The 19,807-nt window shown below is 51.7% G+C and overlaps 6 protein-coding genes across 6 annotated transcripts; 3 read left to right on the top strand and 3 right to left on the bottom strand.

Annotated features, from left to right (window-relative positions):
* Positions 1 to 152: 152 nt before the first annotated feature.
* BGZ61DRAFT_500668 (uncharacterized protein) lies at positions 153 to 2,960 on the bottom strand (the record flags this gene model as incomplete). The annotated part of the gene is made up of 9 exons (XM_046251596.1): positions 153 to 752; positions 783 to 956; positions 987 to 1,044; positions 1,104 to 1,187; positions 1,239 to 1,268; positions 1,305 to 1,364; positions 1,501 to 1,538; positions 1,591 to 2,052; positions 2,949 to 2,960. 9 exons carry the CDS (start codon positions 2,958 to 2,960, stop codon positions 153 to 155), a joined length of 1,518 nt encoding a protein of 505 aa, XP_046094137.1.
* Positions 2,961 to 4,287: 1,327 nt separating this feature from the next.
* On the top strand, positions 4,288 to 4,717 carry BGZ61DRAFT_573479 (uncharacterized protein; the record flags this gene model as incomplete). Its single annotated transcript, XM_046256128.1, has 1 exon — positions 4,288 to 4,717. A coding segment is annotated over one exon (430 nt), but the record flags the coding sequence as incomplete, so codon positions are not given.
* A 2,661-nt stretch (positions 4,718 to 7,378) lies between these two features.
* On the bottom strand, positions 7,379 to 7,687 carry BGZ61DRAFT_373977 (uncharacterized protein; the record flags this gene model as incomplete). The annotated part of the gene is made up of 1 exon (XM_046242293.1): positions 7,379 to 7,687. One exon carries the CDS (start codon positions 7,685 to 7,687, stop codon positions 7,379 to 7,381), a length of 309 nt encoding a protein of 102 aa, XP_046094135.1.
* A 412-nt stretch (positions 7,688 to 8,099) lies between these two features.
* BGZ61DRAFT_573473 (uncharacterized protein) lies at positions 8,100 to 8,423 on the bottom strand (the record flags this gene model as incomplete). Its single annotated transcript, XM_046256127.1, has 1 exon — positions 8,100 to 8,423. Exon 1 carries the CDS (start codon positions 8,412 to 8,414, stop codon positions 8,100 to 8,102), a length of 315 nt encoding a protein of 104 aa, XP_046094134.1. The 5' UTR covers positions 8,415 to 8,423.
* A 2,780-nt stretch (positions 8,424 to 11,203) lies between these two features.
* Positions 11,204 to 12,452, top strand: BGZ61DRAFT_511041 (2-oxoglutarate-dependent ethylene/succinate-forming enzyme; the record flags this gene model as incomplete). Its single annotated transcript, XM_046252095.1, has 4 exons — positions 11,204 to 11,748; positions 11,804 to 11,910; positions 11,970 to 12,082; positions 12,147 to 12,452. The coding sequence occupies 4 exons, from the start codon at positions 11,204 to 11,206 to the stop codon at positions 12,450 to 12,452; spliced, it is 1,071 nt and encodes a 356-aa protein (XP_046094133.1).
* A 2,617-nt stretch (positions 12,453 to 15,069) lies between these two features.
* On the top strand, positions 15,070 to 16,455 carry BGZ61DRAFT_500666 (Pleckstrin homology domain-containing protein; the record flags this gene model as incomplete). Its single annotated transcript, XM_046251595.1, has 4 exons — positions 15,070 to 15,156; positions 15,535 to 15,767; positions 15,849 to 16,038; positions 16,105 to 16,455. 4 exons carry the CDS (start codon positions 15,070 to 15,072, stop codon positions 16,453 to 16,455), a joined length of 861 nt encoding a protein of 286 aa, XP_046094132.1.
* Positions 16,456 to 19,807: the final 3,352 nt, after the last annotated feature.

Below are 19,807 nucleotides of genomic sequence, written 5' to 3'. Positions count from 1 at the left end.
TAAATTACATACTTCACAGAATTACAAAGGGAATCAGAAACGGCAAGAGAAATGTATATCGATTTATCAGTTTAGCTACATTCATATATAAAAGCGTCAAGATCCGTCCCAGAAGGCCTAAATAACCCTACCTCCCTAACTCCTAACCACGCTCAAGGGGTAGCAGGAATGGCATTTCCTGCCTCAAGGTTACCGTTTGAGTTAATCGAGGATTGTCGATCTTTAACAAACTTTGGCCAGGTATTGGTGAAAACAAGATACTTGATGCTTGATTCAGCGTCATGAAAAATGGTGGCATCGAAGCCATCAGGGATGTCACCCCAGTAGAGGGCCTTGTCTCCAATGGCTTCCGTCTCGTTGATCGATCCAGTCATGTTGCCGGTCTCGGAGCCGCGACATGACCCAGAAGACGACTTGACCTTGCTAGTCATTTCAAAGGAGTCGAAGGGCGTAGCGGGATCAATCTCGTGCTTCTCGCCATAGAGAATGCGGGCGGACGGCTCGAAAACAGACGCGAGCCTCTTGAGATCTTGTGAGGAAAGGTTGATTTGGAACTTGGCATGGTGGGAGCTGACGAAGTTGATGTAGATTCTGAGAGCGCTGTTGAATCGTTCGCGGACAAGTTCCTGGGCCACATCATCCTTGATCTTCTCCGGGTCGAGAACCGCAAGAGGAAGCGAAGACTGCCACTCAGCGACGGCTCTCAGGAAGGCAATGTTTTCTCCAGAAAAATCTCGGAGGGCAGAGAACTTCTAGAGAGGCTCGGGATTTCGCTCAAGGACGCACTCGAGAGCTTCCATGGTGAGGATACTCTCGCCAACACTGTTCTCGATAGAGTCACCCTTAGACCATACAGTCAGCGATGAGCCAGCCACCTTCGTGGAGCCTGTGGGAATAGACCCCGAGGTCTTGCCAACACTCTTATTAAGTTGCCATTGATTGATAGAGTCGAGGGTCTCTTAGCGTAGAGTCTAGTATCTAAAGACTTCCCAACAAGGAAAGAAGATAGTGAAGATCTCAAGCATCAGGATCGAGATGGCAATCCTTAATTAGAGTGAGCTCGGCATATCCTCTGTAAACACATAAATATTAGGATAGCTTACCATTGAGGAGGAACCCAGACTCTGTTAACCACCGACATGGCAGGGACATATAAAGCAATAAGCCACATAGGGGTAGCATGAAGACTTCTTGAGAGTGAGCATAGAGTCAGCCATCTTATATTAAGGGATACTAACCTCAAAAGGCAGCAAGCAATAGTTTGTGTCCTCCATCCTAGTATATCATTGATTCAACGAGCGTACCAGAGAATGTATAGAGCGACGATCCATGCCCAGAAGAACTGCCAAAAGACAGATGGCCACCTAGAATAATATTAGTACTCAGGTTACTTGGGGAAATAGTCGGTACTACCATTCCCAGCCCCTGCCCATTTGAGACTTCTAAAAGTCTTCAGTTCCCGTAACCTCGGTGCCCGGGATGCCGAAGGAGGGATGGAACTTTCTCGAAATAAGGTACATGAAGACTGTAAGAAAGAACTGGTTTTCGGGTCAGTAATTGTACGGTGATACCACCTGCAAGCTGTGTTACCTGACAGCTCATGCCCGCGCCCACGAGGATCAGGATCTTTCTGGTGTAGTTGAGAGATCGAAAGCGGCCGATGAGGGACTTAGCCTTGGCACGCTTGCTATTAATCGAAGCAGCGTCCGAGGCGAAGAGTTCCTTCTGGGCTTTGGCGACATGGAGAAACCGGCTGTTGGAGGCATGGAATAGAGCGATGCCGCAGGGGAGGTAAATGCTCATGATACAGTACTCTACCTCGGGTGTAGTGAGACGGAAATAGACATACCCGGTCTGGACGGCGCCCCAGTAGAGATGGAGCAATGTGATGGCAAGGGATGACAGCGGTAGACCTCGAATCCTCAGGATAGGCATATCGCGACGACGCCATAGGAAGATCATGCCGCCTGCGACGATGAAGGTCCAGGAGAGGGCAAACGTGATCCAGAAGATGCCGAGGCCATTGAGGTTGGCCTTGGGTTGGGTCTTAGCCTGCGTCGAGCCCGACTCAGCCATATTTTCGATTGAAGAAACGTGGGAAGCGGGAATCAAAAAGGCGCCGAGGTTTCTCGGAAAAGGAAGAGGTAGGTAATTAATCTGGTGAAAGTATATTGCCTCCGCAACAGGCAGCACCAAAAGCGGAAGGGGAGGTGACGACGTCCATATATATTGCCGATGGGATGGGGTCGAGAGGTCTGAGAAACTTGAACACCACACCACCACGTGGATAAACAAGCTCAATCTGGACAGCTCGAAGAGTGGGATCCCGTGGTCGATAATCCCTTATCCTGGCACTTGACACATCTACTAATCTAGTCAGGTTCCCAATCAAAAAGGGCATTATCACTCTAGGCTCCCCCAACCGCATTGGCCCTGGCTCTTTTCAAAGTAGGGCTGTCTTAAAGGGATCATAATTCCTCGATTTGTCAACCCACCAGTTCTGACAGTTGGCCATACTAGCAAGTTTGTCATCGGTCGCGCCAGCTCCCCTAGACGCTCAGACGGAGGCTTGCGGCCAGCGCCCGTGGCATTGCCTTTCCAGGGCAGTTGCAGCGAGAGGCTTACGCTCGACCACCACGGGGCCAGATAATGTAATGCCGAGAGGAAGTAGCTAAGATCAACACACCTGGTTTTCCTTGAAGACTACTGAGAACGTGTCCTTTGTTTACGGCCGTGTCGACTCAACGCCGATTTGCCCCATTGTGCTCTGTGACCCCCGGGGAGGGTGGGTGCTTGCTGGGCCGTTGCACTGCGCAGCGTGTAAAGACTTCTTCACAGCCTTGACGAGCCCATTAATAACCGCAGAGTGAATGGCTCACGATTGGGGCAAAGGGGGATATTCTCCACAATGGAGACTACGGATGTCCATGTGGCAACGTAGAACCAACTTTCGTCATCATGGCTGCCCTTGCGCAAGCCTCGGCCCATGCCGCGGCTTAACACCTAGGGCTTTTGGGACGGACGGAATACCCCGCGATCACCATGTGGTTACTTTTATAGGTTAGACCAGAACATGATCGACGCGCTAACTCTGGATTGTCCTGTTCAACGCACCGACTTGTTCAGCAGTCACTATTTCTCATTCAAGGCCACTCTGTCCTCACAGTTACTTGACAAGGCTCAGAACCTCAAGCCTGGAAAGCTGTCGGCATTGGTAAAACGGCATTGGTAAAACGGCATTGATCGACCGATGATGTCGTCATGCTCTCGTAGCCTTGATTGTTTCCCAACGTCCCACGCGTGAGCTGCCAGCTCTCTGAAACATAGCGTGGCTTTCATTCTATCGCGGTTTAGTCTACTCCCTTTCTCCTTAAGACCAAGCGTGGACAGACAGGGTCTATAGGTGGGAACGTGTTGCAAGGTAGCTAGATATGATTGGTTAAGGACGAACGGGAGCAGACCCATAATAGGGGCTCCGCTCCTACGTACTAAACGGCGCTCTATGCGCGATTCCCTATGTAGAAAATAAGGCTCATTCATTATCTCTATTATATGGGCTTATTGGGCCTCCATCGCTGTCTACGACAGAACGTCATGTCAGTGTCATTGCTTATGCTTTTCGTAGACAGCTTGCATAAACTAAGAGTTTTAGTCAATGTAACGTCTCATTTCCCAACGCTTTATTCTATACAGCACAGCTACGAGCCGTGTCACAAGCACAAATCTAGCGCCACTGTCTCATTTAGTAAGCGGGACTACCGCGATGCATTAGTGAAGTGCGCATTACCTCTTGCCTTGGCTGGGAAGTGCAATAGCCACTAAGCCAAGATGCCCGTCGCTATGAGGTTCAATTCTCAAGATTGATCTTCATGCAGGGCTTGGTGGCACCAGGCATAGTAAACCCGGGTGATGGGCGCCCGCCACCGAGTTGAAGGTGGAAAAAGAATGGGCGTGGCTCGCTTTTGAAGGTCCACAAGCATGGAAGGTACAATCACATTGACCCTAGCTACCCTACAGCGATAGCCGTGCCACCAAGGCACAATCGCAATGATATCTGTACAAATTCGAATAGACCTTCTTAGCTGGGAGTAAATGAATGAGGATAGGATGGAGAGTGAGGGTGAGGGTGGCTTCATGTCCAAGACGTTGGCTGGTGTATGGAGATGGACTGAGTTGGGATGCTAGGGACGTTAAAGGGTCTTTCGTACTGTAGGAGCCACCGCTGCTCCTCCAGCCTACCCCCACTCCCACCGCCATACCGTCTCCGTCTCGACACTCAACCAGCGATCATCGATCTTGGACAGAACCCAGAACGCCATCGCGACCATCTCGGAGCCCTCGATCCGCTACCGGCAATCCAACAGCACCCTTTCGAGACTCTCCCTCCTGCCCAGCTCCAACCCCAGCTCTGAGCCCTCCAGCCCGGACAGGAAGTACCGCTTCAAGAGCGCCTCGAACCAATCTCTCTTGTCCAGCTCCAACCTGGATAGCGCCCTCGCTTCCCAGGCGCCCACGGCGAACCACCGGCTGTCCCAACCCTACGCGACCACAGACCCAAACCAACCTCCTCCCATCAAGGCTCCTCCCGCCACGGCAAACAAGATGCATCAAACATCTTCGCGCTTGTTGCGCATGACGGACGATGACCGGCCTTTCACAAGGGCATGTACCATGGTTCTACGATACTTACATCTGCCTCGCCGTTTTTTGTGCGCCGGTGGCTCTGCGGCCTTCCGCGCGGGCATGAGACGCCACCGTCTGAAACGCAGCTCCCGTACCCGTTCTCTTCTGAGCGATGGCTGACTTTGTTTGCACAACAGGACTTCGAGAATCTCTTTTCCACTCTCGTCGTCAGTCTGTTGCCGCTTTCTGCCCACCGCGTCCGATTGACTAAGGTCGAGTATATCTTCCTCTCCGATGATGCTATCAACAACCTTGGATCACTCAAGTTCTCCCAGTCAAACCGCATGCCCGATCCCAAGGACCCTTCTCGCATTATCACCACCACCACAACGAATACCTTCTCTATGGCTAAGGATATGGCCCGCTCTATCTACCAGCGCTTCGTTGAGGCCCGCTTTATTGAGGCTGCTGACGACAAGTACCAGCAGGTATACAACATGAAGGGATCCGTCTGGCAATTGACGCCTAAAGGAGTCGCTGTGCTGGATAGGTTCTGCTCGAGAAACGGCATTCAGCAGAAGCAGGTGACAGAACTGGCCAACCTCGGTGCGACCCAGCTAGTGCTCTTCGAGCGAGATGCCCAAACGGATAAGCTGCTTCAGGACCAGGGTACTATCGAGGTCATTTTCCGCCGGTTCGTTGGTTCTGAGGGCCGAAACATCAAGTCAACGGTCAACGCCGCTGATTCGGACTCGCTAGACGATTACAGGGAAGGCCTGACCGGTGTTAAGATGGCTGCTGAGCGTAAGGTGAACGGAAAGTCGTATCTCGACACCTTCACTGGTAAGGCTGCTACTGACTGGCTAATGAACTGCTCCACTATTGTCGATCGCCGCGAGACTGTTGAGATTGTTTCTCTTTTCGTCGAGTACGATCTGGTTGAGGTTGTCGCCCAAGATCGAGCCTACATGTCCCAGAACCCTGGCTACAACGTGTTCCAGCCCACCAAGTATGCTATCTACCAAATCTCGCAGCGCGGCAAGGATCTTCTCAACGGTACTGGCTCGAGGGGACGTGCCTTGGAAAGCGAAGGCGGTGCCCCTTCGCAGCGAAACGGCATTACATGTGACTCCAACACTCCGCGACTCGACAAGATTCTCACTGACCCTGCACTCCGCCTGCTCTTCCGCGAGAACCTTCGCGATACCCACTGCGAGGAGAACCTGTCGTTCTACCAGGATGTGGATGAGTTCTTCCACAACTGCAAGGCCGTGACCCGTGCAGCCCAGAAGAACCCCAGCAGCACCTCGATGGACGGCGTCGAGGAGATCATGGCCCAAGCGTACGGGATCTACAACGCTTTCCTGGCCCCCGGATCTCCTTGCGAGCTCAACATTGACCACCAGCTCCGCAACAACCTTTCCACCCGAATGACTAAGGCCGTTGGACAGGACGTTGCTATGATCGACACCCTCCAAGAAGTGACGTCCCTCTTTGAGGACGCCCAAAACGCGGTTTTCAAGCTGATGGCTAGTGTAAGTTTTGACTAAACCCCTTTCTCGCCACGCCGACGGGCGCTGACAATGTATCTGCAGGATTCCGTGCCCAAGTTCCTTCGCAACCCCAGGTACGAGCAGCAACTGCGAAATTACGAGTCCGACGTTGTCGCCCAAGGCCCTCAGCGCAGCCACAGCCGGTCCAACCGAAAGTGAACTATTAACGCCGAATGCCGACGTTCGCTGCAGGTGGGACGGTCGGCTCCGTGCAGCACGACTCATCCAACCACACCTTGTGCCTCATTTCACGAGTCGCTTGCATACAGCCCACTGATTGATTTGACTACCATATGTGCATGAACTTTCTCTTGTTTGTTTCCAACCTTAGAATGAGCTATGGTGATCACGTGAGGAGAGCAGACAAAGAATATCTCGTATGAAATCACGTTGAGATGATAATCCCAACCGAGTAGATGATAGCTGAAATAATAGACAAGCGCTTCTGTAAAGTACACCTTATCGTTATTGGAAAGAAATTAATTCATATTTTAACATCCATCATTTACAAATAAGCATAATATCATATTCTGCGATCGACACAACTGTCGTCACGATCTAACGGATGTTGACAGTAGCGGGCGAGTTTGTCATAGTTGTGCGGGGTCTAGGATGTACATGACAAGCCGTCGTATAGTTGTCGACGCTTCTTCTTTATGATAGTTGCAGCCTCCTCTTCTTGAGCTGGACCCTGGAGGTCCTAGATTCGCCATACCTGACAGGATAGTTAGTAACCTAAGCATGTCTCCATCTCTCCCTACGGCCTTGAGAGAACTCCCCCCTGCTTAATATGGACTCGAGATATACATTCAATCTCTACAGTCTTAAGGCTACCCTATCCTCTGCTAGCATTGTGGACCTCATCGGTCTATGGGTTACCTACTATATTGTGGTTGTCTTGTATAATGTCCCGTCAAAGGTTAGATGCTCCTAGAATCAACGTGTCTGCCCCTCCTATGCTTTACATATCATTGCGTCACAGTCTCCCTCTTATCGGGTTTAGAAAACATAACTGTAGACACAGTTGTTGCGATCTTCTAACACAAACTTGACCTTGTCGCCAGAATCCTCCCTGCAGACAAACCCAAAAGGAAGGCTCCGTTTATATATTTCACAGCAATTGGTGGCCCCTAGATAAACCCATAGGGCATAATATTCATTTAACTATAAAGCTCAAGTAGGTAAGGTTGGCGACGATTGGATCAGGTCGCCTTGAGGACGCCCGCCTTGATAAGAGCATCGACCAGCTGTTCGTCGGTGCCGACCTCGGTCGCATTTGGGATTTTGCTCGCCGCCAGCGGCGCGGGCCCCTCACCGTGCTCAATGCCGATGATGTCTCCCCCAATGACCTTGAAGCATGTGGAGTGTATATTGTCAAAGTCAAGCTTGTTAATGTTGGTGGCCATGGTCAGCTTGTACGGCATGCCGTCGAGCGGGGTCTCAAGCCGGACCTTGTCGTTAGGGAGGAAGTCGTGGCGATGAGCAACATGGGGGCGGAAATTGGTGCTCATGCCGTGGCGAGCAATCAGAGCAATCGCCGCCAGGAGATGCTTGGAGTACTTCTCTACAGGCTTGTACTGGTCCCCAATGTAGGGAAGATCGTTGTGCCTTTGGTCGAGGGGCAGAGGTTAGCGTCTGGAAAGTATGAGAACTAAGCCTCCCTCCTCACGGCCTTGTCCGGTTATTTCATGTCAAGAGAATCTGTACCATTTGGGCCAGGGGCTTCGGGCGGGGCATCTTCGATTAAGGCCGTTGCATTCTCTTTACTCTATCTGCCCTAGATTTTTGTTCCATCCAAGTCGATGAATCGAGCTAGATCATCCCCGCCAGATTCCGGTCCTGGTACCATCTCAACGATTATATATTTATATATATTTTTTATCTCTAACTGTTTCACCTGTTAGCAAGAGTACGAGTGGTATATTAGTTATTATACACTTCCTCTTTGCGCTTATATTCCAGCTTCGGTACTCGCTTGGCCTGTGTCTCTTCCCCCTCGGTTGGAGCTTTGTCCCCCGAGGATAAGCTATCGGATGGAGGTCTTTCATCAACGAACTTTTCCAGTGCCATCAAGAGTCGTTCTGCGAGGGATGATTCCGCGTCCTTCCCATCGAGACCAAGACTTCCATTGGACGTGACTGGATTCTTAGCATCGGTTGGCTTCTGCAGCAGGGGGCTGTTGGGGGGAGTTGGTTGCGAAGGGGAGGGTTGAAATGAATGGACCCAATGGGGAGGCATGATGGGGGGGGGGGGGGGTGGAACAAGAGATCAAGTTAGAAGCCAGATCAACGTTGTTGGTGTTTGGGTAGAAGATGGAGTTTGTGGGTGAGTACCTTTCTCATGGAGAGGGCATCTGGACCTTTTGGTGGAGAATCTGGCATTCTTTTACCTTTTGGAGGCCCTGCTCCGCCCTCCACGTCGCATTCAGCGGAGTAGCATCCGTTGCTGCCGCGGCTATGTTCCGGCCCTCCTTCAAATAAAGTGCTTGGCGGGCTTTCCAACAGGAAATGGTGTGCGTTGAGAGCTGGAAGCTCGATTACCCCCTCGAGGTGGCTGCTAGTCCGCGTCATGCATGTTCACGGCACATGAAGACACCATGAGCCATTTCAATTTGAGAAAGGATCTCCACAATGCCCATCTTCATATAAGGTGTCAATATTTCTTGTTACGTCAGAAAATTCCATATCTATTGGACAGAATGAGTGATCGCTGAAGGTACTGCCAGTCTTGCGAGCCTCTCATCGCTGCCACAAGAAAGGCTCGGCCGGAAGCAGCTTGGTCCTTCACGGTCTGAAAACACTCGAAAAGGGCAGGGCTGGGCTGGAATCGGCTCGTCAGCATGTAATTGGTAATTGAAAAGCGGGCAGCGCTTTGATGATCGCGATGCTACGTCGGTCATCGTCATTGGTAAGCCACTGATCGCCTTGCAGGAAATCCATCCACCACCCACGTAGCGCCAATGCAAGTTTTACCATATGAGTTTCATACTGCACTTGGGTGATCCATAGCTCTCGTCATCGGAATGTTCCGACCCATCCTACGCTGGTGAAACGAACTGACGCCGGGACTAAAAGCGGCACATTCTGGGGGCCGTGTATGCGGCCTTGCTACGCCGCAGTGACATCTACTGTCTCCCCATATGGCACTTCTTTATTGGCGGTGGCCACTTTGGTGTTACAACAGCCCTATCGCTGATCCACGAGGGCGGAGTTAACGTCAACCGTTGAGCCGCTTCTCCTCCGGGATGACTATCGTCCTAACTGTACATGCAGATGATGGTCAAGGTCATGTTCCTTTGGCGACAAGGTGAACTGTACAAGGCTGGGTACAAAGAGGTTTTGGTTGCTGCGAGCCGGGCGAGGGGAGCCCTGTCGCCTACCGCGAAATGGGATTTGCCCATAGTTCAAAATCCCTGCATGTCGAGGAGGTACGGCAACGCCGGGACGGAGCGCTGTCCGCAGCTGGCTTCAACAAAGGGGGTAACATCGTCTATACCCCCCGCACTGGTTTCACCGGATCGGGTAAGACACTTGACCTGGTAGTGCAGACCGCCGTCGACCGGGATGTCAAATACGAGGTAGGCGAGGTGAAGACAGTAGAATTCGGAGACTAATGCACAGCTGCCACACCACGGTTGCAAGAACAGCGCTTGCTTAGGAAGGAGATTGCGAAGGTCAAGGTCTCGGCCTATCCGATGTGCTGGTTTGGGAAGGACCATAGTGTATAATTGGCGTAGGTGGCGGAGAGAAGAAGGACCAAGCGTGCTCTCGGTCTCTTCCCTCCCCTAGAATGAAATAACCCTTATGACAGTAGGCAGTCTTTCCACAACAAGCATACGAGTTTTCTTCATTATGCCCATCGTAAAGCTTGGCATAATACGACAGCCGCCCGGCCAACAACCGACTCATATAAATAGCAAACATAAGGCCAGATCATGAGTTCAAAATCGACCGAGCTCTATGCCTAACGATGTATTGCTCGTTCAAACAGGGCCGCCCTTGCTATATAAATTGACTGTTGATGGTTAGGTACTGCCCGCTTTTGGCTCTGAATGAGGAGGCCCCAGCCCGCAATCTCGGCACGGGTGCGCATGACATTTTTTACTTTTTATCTTGCCTTTCACCACCACATCAATGGTAAGGCGTGGCGAGTTGTTCTCGGCCTAGCGTTTGATAATACGCTCTGGATGTTAGATCAGAGCATGTGGGCTGACCCCATGAATCTAGAGGTGCCTAGCGGTCCAGACCCTGGAGACAGATTGCTGGGACGCTGTGTAGACTATTTGGTGCATACACAACAAAAGCCATTATCAGCGTGGCCAGCCACAACGACCAACGACTGGGTTTGACTATTTGGAGATGTGCATGTACCTAACAGTTAGCAATCAGAGCATCATTCTTCACCTTCGATGAATTTTTCGGTAAGGTATCGAGCGCTCAAAGTAAGCCATACACCATATCGCATCGGTGCTATCAGTCGCAGCCCTTCTTGCTTGACCGTGCATAGCCATGCGACTACAGGCGGTCTCTTGTGCTCCATGGTCAATCCGCTGAGTGCTCATATACACAGGGCATGCTTTCACAGAGCGCATGGAGCTGATTGCGGGCAGGATTGATAGTTTATAGGCAAATTTAGAAAGCGCATAAGCAGATAGGTAAGGGCGATAACTCTCAAGCTAAATTTCCGGGTAACCTTGCCCGAGCAGGCAGGACCTTGCGGTGCTAGCGACTTTAGAACCTGAGGACAGACCCTGATGAGCATCGGCTTTCTCCAGCAACAGCTCCAAGCAAACCGGGCTAGAAGGAAAAGAAAGATCCATCAGCGCCGAACCCAGACTGTGCACGTGCACCTTTTCAGAGGACGCTCTTGCCCCGCGTTTTGCCCTAACCCATGTTCTTACTGCTAGTCCATATCTTGCTGCATGCTGGTGATTTACTGCAGCCTTTCTTTTCCGTCAAAGTCCAGCACAAAGAGCCCTTACAATAATGGCCGAACCTCCTCAAAAGCCACAGCACTCGGGCGACGCTATGCCTCCAGACTACCGTACCACAGTTGGACGCCTCCAGACATTTACATTGCCCAGTGAGGATATGGGCTTAGCGGCTGACCTGAGTATGGGCAAAGCACTGGTGGCGGCCTGGCAGCAGGATGGAATCTTGCAGATTTCCATAGACGCTGAGCAGCAGACGCTCTATAAAGCAGCCAATAAGGCCAGTAAGCACTTCTTCCAGAAGCCCTTTCACCAGAAAGCTGCGTGCATCGATAGCCAAAGCTATTCCAATTATATTACGAGCGGGGAAGAGCTTACAGATAGCCTTGCGGATTATAGTGAGATCTTTACCGTCACGAAGGACCTTGACCTTGACAATCCCAGGGTGTCCGCCAAGTGGCCATGCCATGGGCGCTGTCCTTGGCCTGACGCAGATCTGCGGGACCCCGTGAAGAAATACATGGACAGCCTCGGGCAGACCGGCGAGAAGCTTCTCCAGCTTATTGAGCTGGGTATCAATGTACCAGAGGGATCTCTGACGCACACTACGAAAGATGGGTGGCATCACATGCGAATTCTCAGGCATAAACCTATGGCTTCTTTTTGAGATGAGACAAAGCTAATGCGTTGGGTTCAGATTTCACACAACCAACGATATCAATGGGAAAGACGAAGGCGGCCGAGGCATCGGCTCTCATACTGATTATGGTTTGCTTGTAATTGCGGCCGCTGACGATGTTGGAGGTAGGCGAGCCCTCTTGACCCAGTTCTAACATAAGTGCACCTGCTGATTCCGTATCTAGCTCTCTTCGTTCGTCCTCCCTATAAGGACGAGTCCGTTGCGAACTGGGAGAGGAGTGCTGCTGGAATGAAGGAAGATAGTGACGGTTGGGTGTTTATCCCCCCAGCCGAGAATGTATTTACGGTTTTCCCAGGCAAGCTTCCCATCTCTAACCTAACAGGCGCCCTGCTGATAATAGTTCCTAGGTGATATAATGCAGTACATGACCAACTCGGTCCTCCCTTCAACACTCCACAAGGTGGGGCTTAATATGAAAGAGAGATTCGCCTTTGCTTACTTTCATGAGCCCAGCTTTCAGATAGTCATTAACCCTCTTCCGGGGTATGAAGCCGGTCAGAGCCCAGAAGAGGGGATCCATTACGGAAAGCATTTCACCAACATGTTTATGAGGAACTACCCCGAGCGCATCACTACTCACCGGTTGGTCGATGAGGGCCGGTACAAGTTGCTAGATACGGAGGCACTTCGAACCATGACTGGTTGAGACAAGAGGCATGAGACTTTGTTGCGCATCGATGGGATTTGGTAAAGAGTCTAGTTTTCTATATTTTGTTCTAAAACACACTCTTTACTCTTTTTTGTTATGATACGACGTCTGGAAGGATCTAGATTACACACACACACGTCTATTACGCCCGGTATGCCTCTCACAGCTGTGCTGCGGAGTGGACGTCAACTCTATTGAAAGGGTAGGTCTTTATAGCTATAGATGTTGCTAGGTTATCGTGGGCAAATTCCGTGGTTGGATTGTAGTCTCTGAGACTAGCTATGTGACACAGTCCGTGCCAAGTCCAGCAGTTTACACTGCGATGTACCCGGTGGGTCATCACTGGAGAAGTGGTAATATTACCAGTAACTACATTGTTGCCGTAATTAAAGTCCACCTATACTAATTAATAAAGGGTGACAAAAGTAGTAGAGCATTTCTTAGTGGGGTTTTGTGGGGTTTTTCCTAGACCTACTTCTTGACTGGCTAGAATGCATGTTAACCCTTTAGAGAACTGTTGGATTGAGACCTCGTGTGGCGGCATAACATGCCTGATCCGGAACGCCGGATGTGGAACGCCGGATGCGGAACGCCGGATGCGGCATCATAACAACGCCGGATCCGGATCCCTTTGACACCCTGATCTAGATCCCTTTGAGTATAAAATAGGGACCCTATGACCCTCAATCAATGAAGGGACAACCATCTCAATTTACATCAATTGATCAATCACTTCTACTATTGCATACAGCAAATTGCGTATCTAACAGCATCCAATCTCGTTTCTATCGTGTACAGCGATGTTGGAATATTCACCATTTGATCAACGGTGGAGAATCCTGGGTTGGCGTGACTTTCATTTTCATTCAGATTACAGCCACTGTAGGGTCCTATGGACATTTTGGTGACACCCCTTTCTCTCGCAGCGCTCGTGTGAAGCCGTCACAGTCCTTGCTAGGCAAGTTGCTAGACGCTGTTGCAAACGAGGGCGCAGGTATACTTATCGTCGTCCATCCCTTTGACCAGATGCTAAGTCACCTGGAACAGAGCTTGAACGGAGCCACCCAGAGCACTCCCCAGAGAACAAAGACCAAGCCCGAGACGCGTCACCGCCGCAGCCCAGGGCGACTTGACGCTGCACCTGTGAATGATTCATTGCCCTCAACGAAACTAGCCCGGTTGACGCGCACACACGAGGAACGCCCTGAAGCTGAGGACGAGGAAACAGAGGAAGTTGGAGAGGTATGATAGCTTGCGCCAACCCTCGTTCACGACTAATGGAGATTCTCGGGCAGACGGTTCTACTATAGCCGAAGCCTACCACTCCCCAATCCACTTGCTCCCCTTGAGACCTGGGTACCCCAAGGCGTCACAACATCGCACCAGAGCCCCATAGTCAGACTTATTCAAAAGGCCCTCCTTTGGTTGACAAAATAGGGGCCCAAGGGAACAAAATAAGGACTACCTGGCGTAGGCAAATGAATATCCGGGGAACAAAATAAGGAACCTCCTCCTCATCGGTGGAACAGGTGGAGGCAACTGCTTCACGTACAGCCTTGAATATCAGCGAAGGCCGTGACGTGTAAGTGTCGATTTGCATGAATTCTACCCGTCGAGGGGCTTTGATGGAGCAGGTGAGGCGGAGACTTGCACGCCTTGACAAGGGCGATTCGGGTGCCTTATCATGTACCACGATGATCGGCGACGTCAAAGGGAAGGCTAGAGCAGGATTCGCGCCCACAAAGAAGATTCCATATTGACTAAGATAGCTCGGGGGTGTTGTGACTAGAATAAGAGCCGAAAGGACACCAAGGGCGCGGACGGCGATTCCAAGAGAAAGAGCTCAGAGACTGCGCAAATCGGATGGCTGAGCACAGGTCTTTCATGCACAGTCTCGTGGTGTCATGCGAATAGACACATTACATCCCAAGGATCAGGCCTCCCGAGGATGAAAGGGGCTTGGGTCGTCCGAGGAGGATCTGTCGGTGGGTCAACTGGGTTGTACACGGGACAGCTGCAGGCACGAGGGCCTAGAATCGTAGGATCCTAACTCTACAGGCCAACGGAGGGCCGGTTGATCTTGCGATCCTCGGGGCCGTATAGTTAACAGCCTCGCGCGTCGTCACCTACTTTAGGCAGAGTCCTTTCGTCCACTCTCTGCCACTTGCATGAATCTATAGGATCCTTGGCGGATTCACAGCCCAGCCGAAGGGCGTGTCGAATTGTTTCTGGCTCTTGCTCAAGGACGATGATCGGTGGCAAGAACTGCTCACCAGATATCGCAAAACGTGCTTGAGGCTCCAGTTGAATCGCTTCTGATGTATGATTGAAATTAAGGTGAGAAGGCCAGATATCCAAGCGTGCGCGGCTCGCTGAGATATTCTGCGGCCGGCCGAATGCCTGGGAAATAGGGAGTGTCGGAATCTTCGTAGCAAGGCTGCCGAGCACACGGCTGGCAAAGGACATGGAAACGGCCAGGAACTGCTACGCGAGGAGCGGCCACAGATAGCTCTGGTTGCCTCACCCGCTTCGGACGAGAATACGGAGAAGGTGAGGAAAGTATCCAGGTACTTGGTACTGTGGAGCGTGGGCAAGTTTGAGCTACCAAGGAAAGATGATCACCGCTGGTGGGTCCCGTAACTCCCTGACTAAGCTTCCCAGGGACCGCTGCTGGAGAGCGAGAGGGTGCAGACGCGGTGCGGTGCGGTGACAGCGTTGAAGACAGCTGGTACTGCCAGCCCCGACATCGAAATGACGTCATCATCCTGAGAAGGAGCGTCATGATGGAAATCTGTTGCAGGCTGAGCTGGTGGAGAGTCTATATCCATGCTGAAGCTACTTTTATTCGTGATGTCTTGATGGACATCCGTACCCCCCGCGTCCCCGCCCTCCAGCTACCTTTCCCTCCTCCTCTTCCTTCCTCACCACTCTACCCCAAGACCACACTCCAAAATCCAACGCCTTTTTTCTAGATCTGGATCTTTTTTCTTTATTATACCTCCGTCTTTGTTTGTTGTGATACCCCCTTGAGATCCCCCCCAATACCTACTCCCACTACAACTCTATTCAAAATGGCGAGGAACAGAAGAACGTCGAGGTCCCTCAGGAGACCAAGCCCGAGACCACTCCCGCTCCCGCCACCAAGACCCCCGCTGTCGAGTCCAAGCCCCCTGAGGAGACCCCCGCCGAGTCTGCTCCCGCCACCGAGGACAAGCCCGCCGAGGAGTCCAAGGCTGAGGGCAAGAAGGAGGAAGGCAAGCCCGTCGAGGAGGGCCATCTGGGCCACGAGGCTCAGAGCCTCAGCTTCCCCAAGTAAGCCCTTGCCCGTGTGTGGCGCCGCCGCGTCGCATCGCGATGCACATGACCCGTTTGCTGACCTTGATTCTCCCACAGGAACCTGATTGCCAGCAAGGAGTTCTTCTTCTTCGGCACCAACGCCTTCGAGCCCAAGGCGCTCGCCCACTACCTCAAGACCGAGAAGTCGGCCGAGACTGCCCACGGCAACATCGCCTGGGCCTCCCACACCGGTCAGGGTCTCCTCTTCATCGGGGACAAGAAGAACCCTTCCAGCATCATCAGCCTGGTAAGCTAAGCTCCCGCAGGTCCACAAAAACCCATCTGCAGCGTGCCTTAACGACGCGCCCCACAGGCCGATGCCACCGAGCCCGAGACCGATGGCTCCCACAAGTTCCACTTCACCTCTAAGGGCAACAAGCACAGCTTCAATGCCGCCAACACTGCTGAGCGTGACAACTGGGTCGCCCAGCTGAAGCTCGAGATCGCCGAGGCTAAGGAGCTCGCTGCCACCGTCACCGAGTCTGAGGCTTACAAGAAGACCATTGAGAACTTCAAGCCCGCTCCTCCCAAGAAAGAAAAGGCCGCCGAGACCCCCAAGGAGGAGGAGCCCAAGGAGGAGCCCAAGAAGGAGGAGAAGACCGAGGGCTCCAAGCGCCGATCCGTGAGCCTCCCCTTCGCCTTTGGCAAGCGCGAGAAGTGTTGAAATGAGAAGATTCAAGTTGCTTAATTCATACTAAATAAATAGTAGGAGAACTACTATTTATGTACAGGCACGATCTCTGTGGAATGTTCCACCTTCTTCCACACCTTTGCCACCGACTTGGTCGCCTCACACTTGTGATCTCCAACACTATTCACCCAGCTTCCTAGCTCTACCCCACCATGTCTAACCCAGTTCTTGAGGCATTGAACCTGTTCCAGCGTCCCTGAACCCATTGAGAGCCTCTGCGACGTCAGAGTCAGTTTGGCCAGACTAAATTGCCTCTCACAATCGCTGGCCATCGCTGGAATTGCCAACATATCTAGTGCAAAGCTGCTTACTAGAGGAAAGGAAGCCTTGTGGTCTCTCCACCACTGGATCGGATCCTGCGTGTCTTGTGGCTCGATACAGAGATACCTGTCCAGCTCACTGAAACTGCTCCCTGTTGCAAATGCCTTCTTCGTCTTGCTGTTGATCCATTCAGTGTACTGGTCATCCTCCTGGCCCATCGTCCTCGGCAGTGTCGTATGGTGCAGCTTCTCCTCGTCTTTTTCTTGCTTCGAGTCGTACCATCGGGTGAAGTACTCCTTTATGCCTGCCTTTGCATCGCGAACCCACATCAACTGCTCCTCCGAGACCCAAGTAGCCTCTAGCCAGCTAATACCGAACCTCGGATGGAGAACAATAGCCGCGGCAAATAATGGAGATTCTCCGAGCTTATTGTAATACTCATCTAGCTTCTTCCATCCATTGTTAATAGATGTCCGGATATACGCTCGATGATCGGCCGGCAAGGTGCTCTTCTGTGAGACACCCGACGCCGGTGCCTTACCCACCGATGAATACTCCGTCTGAGAACGCTCCGGCAAGGCGGTTCCCGCGAACCTTGATGTCTGGCTCCGTTGTTGAGACGCGTAAGCCTCATCCTCTTCAAAGCGAGCAGGGCGACGACGCGTCCGGGTTGGCCGCCCTTCGGGTTCTGTGCCAAAGACGGATCCCGTCGCGATTGGCGCGAGGCCATCCAAGCTGGTCGCACTTATTGTCTTGATTGTAACCTTATCGTAAAAGCTCTTCCACTCCTCCAAGTGCTCCAGTAGGTATTCCATTCCTACTAACACCTCCCACAGCCGCCCGTGGCCGTCACCCTTACCCCAACCCTGTGTTTGCATCGTCTGGAGATGTATAGGCTTGAGGATTTCGCTGATCTCGCCCAGCACACGCCAATCCTCATTAGATAAAACATCATCAGAGGGGATCCGTTTTGCTTCATCTGATTTGCCTTCGAGTGCAAAGACGAAGGCTTGTATGTCAGTCTGCTTCCGCAAGGCCCTCTGAATCATTATGTAGGTAGAATTCCACCGTGTTTTATTATTGAGCGTTACTTCAAGCTCTGCAGTCGATTCCTCACAAATGAGATATCCCTCGTAGTCCTGCTCCTGAGCAATCCGCTTGAAATGTTCACTCCGCTGTGGCGATGATCTGGTGAACTTGACGATATTGTGAAGCTTTCCAATTGGGCCCTTTGTGCGCCAGTGGGCAAGATCCTGCTCAGCAAGACCTCGGATGTTGTTGACATCCGACTCCAGCTCGAAAGCCTCCGCGTCGTTGCCGAACAGAAATGCACGCGCAACAAGATTGAGAATGTGCCCATAGCAACGCATCCGACGCGCTTTAACATCGACAGATCTCATTGAAGAATCAAGCTTCCTATACACATGGTATAGACACATATCATTCGTAGTCAGGTTGTCTGAAACGACAGTACCAACGTGCCCGTTAATACTCCATTCTTGGACGATGTCAACGAGAGTACCAGCGAGATTCTTACCGCTGTGACTGCCTGATTGGCGTCGCAGAGCAAGCAATCGAGACTGATGATGCCCCCGTTGGTCAATGAAGTGGGCAAAGACAGCCATTCTTGCCAATCGATTCGGCGACGTCCAGAGGTCAAAACTGAGGTGTATTGACGTCAAGGCATCCCGCAGTTCTGCTTTGATGACATCCTTCTTCGTCTCAAAGAGACGCTGGAGCTCTCGGGTAAGAGAACTGCTACTCCAAGGAATCTGAAGTACTAGTTCATGGTCAAATTGATTAAAGAGCTTTCGTAGAAAGCTGTGCTCGAAGATAGTAAATGGTACATCACTATCAACGACAAACCCGACGCTTAGCTCTTGTATAGCCTTGACTCTTGCCTTGGGTATGATACTCTGTTCAAGCCGACGTCGTTTTGATGTTGTATGATAATGGAGATCAATGGCGCTATCATCGCTAGGGCTCAACTGACTCGCGGGAGTGATCCGATGAACTCTATGCAGGTCAGCCAATGAATGCCTTGTCGTGAGGCTCTTGCGGGATGGAAACAAACTTGCGAAGATGATCTGCTGCAGAAGATGTGGCTTGCACCGAGAAGAACTCGGCCTCGCCCTTGATATCACACTGACTGCAGCACTACACGTGCCCCATCGGTTGATCATGATGATTGAGTTCAATCAAGAATGTCCCGTGCGATCTGATCCAGCTCTTCCTGCCCTTTGCACCCTTTCGGGCTAGTGAGTCTTCTTGAACGAAGCGACGGTTCTTCCAAACAATCTTCGGTAAATCCTCAATGGTTGGGTTCGCGGGTAACGCCACAACGGCTCCCTCTTCCAACTGCCTGGCCACCGTCCGGGGTTGGGCTAGTCGCGAGAAGGCAGAAGGGACGGCGATGGCGTTGTGCACGGCGTTGAGATTGCCGGCGATATGCTTGTTGGCGATGAAAGCATGGGCGAGTCAGACATCTTGCTGTGGCGTGACTAGGGGTTCATTGAAAAGGGTTCATAGTAAAAGTGCTGGAGGATGAGTTGTCGTGACGCGCGACGCGTTTGGAGGTAAGGTCAGCGCGTCTTAGACTGGTGAGGAACAAACCAAAATGGGTTGTGTTAGTAGATACCAGTTTCAACGTTGTCAGTGTTGTTGTTGTTGTTGTTGTTGTTGTTGTTGTTTTATTACCGTCGTGAAGATTGCCTAAAGCTATCCACAGAATCCCCAAGGGGGCAAGACGACGTGCTAGGCTGGTATCAACAGCTGAAGAAACCTAAAGTACAGTAACCCGGGGCCGGAGCTATAGACACCACTGGCCCATAGCTCGGGCCTGCAGTCATAGACCTAGATCTAGACCTAGACCTAGACCTAGACTTAGACTGCAACCCTTCTTCCTCCTCCATCTAGCAATTAAAAGGCCCTATTTGACCTATTATTTCAAGCCCGATATCCGTCAGCGGATTGTCAGGGCGGGTGTCAGCATACCCATATTTATTAACCAGCTTGAAATTCTTCAGTATTCCTATTCCTGCCTGCCGGCATTCAAAACCTCCAG

The sequence above is a fragment of the Ilyonectria robusta genome, assembly GCF_021365365.1.
Source record: "Ilyonectria robusta strain PMI_751 chromosome Unknown BGZ61scaffold_66, whole genome shotgun sequence".
NCBI classification, from domain to species: Eukaryota; Fungi; Ascomycota; class Sordariomycetes; order Hypocreales; family Nectriaceae; genus Ilyonectria; species Ilyonectria robusta.
Note: the sequence above shows the minus strand (reverse complement) of the source record. Positions and strands in the feature narration are given on the sequence as shown.